This window comes from Quercus robur, chromosome 7 (genome assembly GCF_932294415.1).
Source record: "Quercus robur chromosome 7, dhQueRobu3.1, whole genome shotgun sequence".
Classification (NCBI taxonomy): domain Eukaryota; kingdom Viridiplantae; phylum Streptophyta; class Magnoliopsida; order Fagales; family Fagaceae; genus Quercus; species Quercus robur.
In genome coordinates, this window is record NC_065540.1 from 49,083,108 (window position 1) to 49,089,122 (window position 6,015).

Sequence of the window (6,015 nt, forward strand, 5' to 3'; positions counted from 1 at the left end):
GTTTTTTCTTTACTAACGAACCTCTGCAGCTTTCCTTATCTTATAAGCGCTTCTATTTGTTGCTTCAAATCGTAGCAGTCGGCCGTGTCATGACTGTGGTCACGGTGGAAGCGGCATTACTTGTCCCTAGACCTCTTATTGGGATCTCCCTTTAGCTTACCGGGAAATGTCAAAACTCCTTCGTCTTTGATTTGCATTAAGACTTGGTTGATCGGGGCAATCAGTGGGGTGAAACTCGTGAACTTCCCTACGGGGGGCTTGGAGTGCTTGTCCTCTCACCATTCTCTAGTCCTAGCTATCTTTCGCCCCCAATCCTGCCGTATGTCTTCTTGTCTTTCCCTCTTCTTATGCTTCTCTTCTTGGGCCAACAACGCATCTTCCGCATTCATGTACTTGGTTGCCCTGTACAACACATTTGACATAGTTTTTGGGTCGTTCTTATATAGGGAAAACAGAAACTTACCCTTCCGTAGCCCATTCATGAAAGCAGCCACGAGTATCTTGTCATCGGCTTCATCGATCGAGAGGGCCTTTTTGTTGAAACGAGCTATGTAAGACCTTAGCGTCTCGTCCTCTTGTTGCTTAATGTTCATTAGGCACGCAGTGAATTTCTTATACCTATGCCCCCCAATAAAGTGCAAGGTGAACTGGGCGCTTAACTCCTTGAAGGTACTAATGGAGTTAGGCGTTAACCTGCTAAACCAAATCCTTATGGATCCCTTTAGCGTAGTGGGGAAGGCTCTGCACATGATTTCATCCACCACCCCTTGAAGGTGTATCAGGGTCTTGAAAGACTCCAAGTGATTTAAGGGGTCCTTGGATCTGTCGTAACTTTCCACCTGCAGCATATGAAACTTCGGTGGAAGGGGGAATGAAGTGACGGACGCAGTGAATGGCGAGTTAGTTTGATGGACCAAGTCATCGAGGTCGCTGGACACTCATCCTCTAAGGGCGTTCATCATAAAGTCCATTCATTCCTTCATCATTTGCATCTCGGTGACAATGTGAGGTGGAATCATATCTGTGACTGATGGCCGGCTCGTGTCTTGTCATTTTGGCTTGCTTGGGGTGTTGCTACCCTCTAGCCCTTCTTGGTTCCTTCTCTCAATGTTGGTGCCTTTTTGGTTTTCTTCCTGAGTGTTAAGGCCTGCGTTCTTTTGGTGTAGCTGCTCTTTTAGATCATGGTTTTGCTTGGTAAGGCGCTCTACGTCGGTGGCGAGAGTTAGAACCTGTCTCTCGAATGTGGTCATGCGTGGTTCATCTCCTTGAGCATTGTTGGTGGTCGTCATTGAGCGAGTAAGTACCATGCAACTCTTTGTCTGGGAAGTGATAGTATGGCTTTACAAGTCACTAGGGTTCCCACAGACGGTGCCAACTGATGATGCCAAAAAATCGTCAATAAGTCACATAGTGCTCATACGCTTTAAACAACACCTGTGAAACAAAAATAAAGAAAACCCTAGGAGAGTACTGGTGTGGTACCGGCCAAAGACCCTCTGAATGTTAAGTTAAAGAACTTTCACAACTCTAGAGTGCTAGAGCTGGGGAAATTATGCATACCTTGGTTTGTGGGGGTCTTGGGGTTTTTATAGTAGCATGGGGTTGACATTCGTTCCTTGGTTTAGAAGTTCTTTCCTTGTGGGAGAGATCTTCTTTAATTCGCATATGTTACGAGATCTTTTCCTTATAGGACTCTCTTGATTAGGGTTGAGTGTGGTGCACAAGATATTTCCTTATATGCTTATGCGTGGAGGCCAAGCCATGTCAGCCTCGTCAAAGGCTCGCTTACCCCCTTCAGCTTCCCCTCGTCAGCTTCATATCCCGTCAATATATTATAGTTGTCTCATTCAGATAGTTGTCATCTTCAGGGTTCAGCCGTCAGCTATGAGGTGGAACCATCGACTTTCGCTCTGGTGTTTAGGCCGCAAATCATTCAAACGAGGTTGACGAGTTCATTAGGACCATCGCTTCCACCCAACATGGACGACTTTATCAAGACAACAGAATTACCCTTATCAATTACTAAAACCAATATTTGCACAATTGCACAATTTTTGTCATCCTTATAATTTTCTGCTTGGTAATTTTATCATTTATATATGCATATGGTAGAATCAATGTCTACTATATGATACTTACTTTTTTCCCTTTAACTTGCTTCTTTTTTTTTTCTTTTTTTCTTTTTTTGATTGTCTAATTTGTACTGGTTTCTGCTGCTCCTATTTGTAAAAGTCTTTTGATAGCTCTGTTTTATGTTAAAAATATAATTGTATACATTATAAATGCTGTGATACTTTTATGCTCCTTATTGTGCTTGGGGTGCTCTTTCTCAAGTGCTTGGGTTTCATCATCTAACATGTAGTAAAATCTACTGTAGGACTTGTCATTTAGATGTTGGAAATAGTATGTCCTAATAGTCAACTAAAAAAAAAAAAAAGAGTCATTCCGACTATCTTGTGTATTGCTTGGATACTGCTCATCCCTAGCTTGAATGTTTATGACTTAGTATTTGAAATTTTTTTAACATGTTATATCATATCTCCTTGAAATAGGGGTTAACTATTACGTTTGATATTTATTTTGATCATTATCATTGTTGCCTATTGTTATTAAATTATTTTATCCTAATCATTTGATGAAATATGCTTTCTTTGCAAACTTCTTATTTCTGATTCATGCATATTATCTTGAATAACCGCATCCATGCCAAACTCCGGGCCTTTTTGTCCCCTTTTTCCCCTATCTACCATGTGGAAAATTGGAATATTTATTGTGCATTTTAATCTTCTTTTTTTTTTAATTATTTTACATTTTTCCTCCAAGAAATAAAGGATGAGCAACAATCCACTAAGCATGAGCAACAATCCATTCAAACTTCAAGTAAGGTTAAAAAGAAGGAACGTATAAAACCTGACTCTAGCATACAGAATGACCAAACAGCTATACCGGATACTCGAGTGTGGCAACTCAAATATCAGATCATCAGGGCAAAGGTTTATCTATCCCTCCTAGCCACAAGAAACAATCCTCACTTTACAAGGGAGCTTCAGGGGCGGATAAAGGAAGTTCAGCAGTACTTGGGGATGTGAGAAAAGATTCTGAACTTTCAAGGAAGTAAGTCTTCTCTTTTAACATATTAATATGCTGACAACCAAATTTTATCGGATTTTTCCTTCAAGTGTCTATCTGTTATTAGGTTCTCTATTTGGCTTGCTATTTTTTAAATTCTCCCATCTTCTCTGCCTTAACTTGTTTGTATGGTTTATTTTTATGCAGTCCCTATGACAAATTGAAGGCAATGGAGCAAACATTGGCCAAAGGAAAGCAGCTTCAAGATGACTGTGCTTCTGTGGTGAAGAAGCTGAGGGCTATGCTCCACTCAACCGAAGAGCAGCTCCGAGTGCACAAAAAGCAGACTATGTTCTTGACTCAATTGACAGCAAAAACGAATCCTAAAGGTCTGCATTGTCTTCCACTGTGCCTTACAATTGAGTATTATACCTTGAATTCTTCTCAACATGACTTTCCAAATCAAGAGAAGTTAGAAGACCCTCAGTTGTACCATTATGCATTATTCTCTGATAACGTATTAGCAGCAGCAGTTGTTGTAAACTCAACTATAACATATGCTAAGGTAATTTTCACTCTTGATATACTTGCTACTTCCTTTAATTGCTAAGAAAGAAATTTTGGAATGGCTATTCTAAGACTCTTGTTCCCACATCCTCTTTCTTTTGTCGAACTTCCCCACCTGCAAAAAAAAAAAAAAAAAAAACATTAATTATTTGCTATTTCAATGTTTGATATTTTTTGTTTGACATCTCAAATTTATTGTTTGGAATCCTGGCAGGACCCTTCGAAGCATGTTTTCCACATTGTTACTGATAGGCTAAATTATGCAGCAATGAGGATGTGGTTTTTGGTAAATCCACCAGGCAAAGCTTCTATTCAGGTTTAGAGCATTGAAGAATTTACATGGCTAAATGGAAGTTATAGTCCAGTTCTCAAGCAGTTGGGTTCGCAGTCCATGATAGACTATTACTTCAGAGTTCATCGAGCCAATTCTGATTCAAATTTGAAGTACCAGAACCCAAAATACTTATCTCCTCAATCATCTTCAATTTTATTTGCCAGAGATCTTCCCAAAGCTCAACATAGTGTTGTTCTTGGATGATGATATAGTTGTAAAGAAGGATCTCACTGCCTTTTGGTCCTTGATTTGAAGGGGAATGTTAATGGTGCTGTTGAGACTTGTGGAGAGACCTTCCATCGTATTGATCGGTATCTGAACTTCTCAAATCCTCTTATCTCAAAGAATTTTGACCTTCATGCATGTGGATGGGCATATGGGATGAATATCTTTGATTTGGATCAATGGAAGAGGCAAAACATCATAGGAGTGTACCACAGATGGCAAAAGCCGGTAATGATTATAATTTTAGATCCTTTTGCATGGATGATGTTCTTGTCTGGTTTTAATACTAGTGTTTGGTTGACAACTATCAAAATGCGTGTGACACCTAAGCATAACACAGAATGAAAAACATCAATCTAAATTCTAGAGCATTATAACCATTTATCCATACACTAGCATGAATTTCAACCTAATACCACATATATCTTGGGCATTTGGGTGGGATTCATAATTTTGTCTCCAATATACTAAAACTAGGGCTAAATGCCAATGGGATGTCCAAAAGCCCCACTAATGAAAATATGTATTTATATTAATTATCCATTCTTCTTATATAGTGTTATAGTAACTTGTCCTCTCTCTTGTCTTATCATGGTTCATGTACCGAAAGCTTCTTGAGCTTGTGTAGTTCAAGCTAAGGGAAGTGATTTCAAGGGAACCTACTCTACTTGTTTTGGTGGTTGGTGTTCCTAATGTTGGCAAGTCAGCTTTAATTAATTCGATCCATCAAATTGCATCGTCTCGATTTCCTGGTAAGTTGTTACTATGTTTTTGCTAGATTATGGTTGGATGTCATTGTCTTGAAATGGAACTGTGGTAAAAAGTTATTAAATTATTTTAACAATAACAGCTTTGGTTTTCTTTCATAGCGCAGGAGAAGATGAAGAGAGTTACAATCGGCCCATTGCCCAAAGTTACTCAAGATATTGCTGGATACAAGGTCAACTGATTTAGTGTTTTATGGTTTATATAGCTTAGAAAGTAATAAGAGACTGAAAATATTAGCTTCATGTGTTTTTCATACCTGTTAACATTCAATAATTAAGACTAGATATTTGCGATTGGACCCTGATATTGATAATGTTGGTGGGAAGAGTTGTAGGCTTTGGTTGTGAATTGTTTGATTGACCATTATCGCTTGATATTTAGATGATTTTCTTACTTTTATGAGCAACAGATTGTTATATTATTTGACCACTGGTAAAGTGCGAGGGTTACTATGAGTCTATGACTTGGATCATATTTTTGCCCCATTTGAAACAACACCCCCCCCCCCCCCCCTCACACAAAAACCCATCCTTTGATTTGCTAGCTTGCTTACTATTTTATTTTTTTATTGTTTTACTTTTGATTTTCTTTTTAAGCTGGTATGTTTTAGTAGGTTTATATTTATAGTGGAATAAACTATTAGGCTTAGGTCTCTGGTTTAATTATCAAAAGTTTGTAATAACTGAATCAGTTGCATACGCCTTATTTAAAGACATGTTTTGAACGTCAGGCCAAATCATTAAGCATTTGGCTTAAATCTTAATGTTTTCTTCTATCTACTGCTACCTTTCTCCTTCTATTGTATATCTTTTGCTGAATACTTCTGTTTGAACATTTTTGTATGTTTAATTGCTTACATTACTGCAAATTGCACATCAGCCTAGCATATATGTCCTAGACACTCCAGGTGTATTGGTTCCAAGTATCCCCGACATTGAGACAGGACTGAAGCTTGCAGGTATCATGCTCTTGCAAATAATTTCTTCTAACTTTTAGTTTAAGATATGCTAAACCGTTCTTGACTGTTGTAAACGGACAAAAATAAGTGCCAC

At 38.5% G+C, this 6,015-nt stretch overlaps 1 protein-coding gene and 1 pseudogene across 1 annotated transcript; one reads left to right on the top strand and one right to left on the bottom strand.

Moving 5' to 3' along the window:
• Positions 1 to 275: 275 nt before the first annotated feature.
• Positions 276 to 593, bottom strand: LOC126691539 (uncharacterized). The gene has a single exon (XM_050386569.1). The coding sequence runs from the start codon at positions 591 to 593 to the stop codon at positions 276 to 278; it is 318 nt and encodes a 105-aa protein (XP_050242526.1).
• A 588-nt stretch (positions 594 to 1,181) lies between these two features.
• LOC126691540 (probable galacturonosyltransferase 4) overlaps positions 1,182 to 6,015 on the top strand; it is a 94,296-nt pseudogene continuing 89,462 nt past the window's right edge.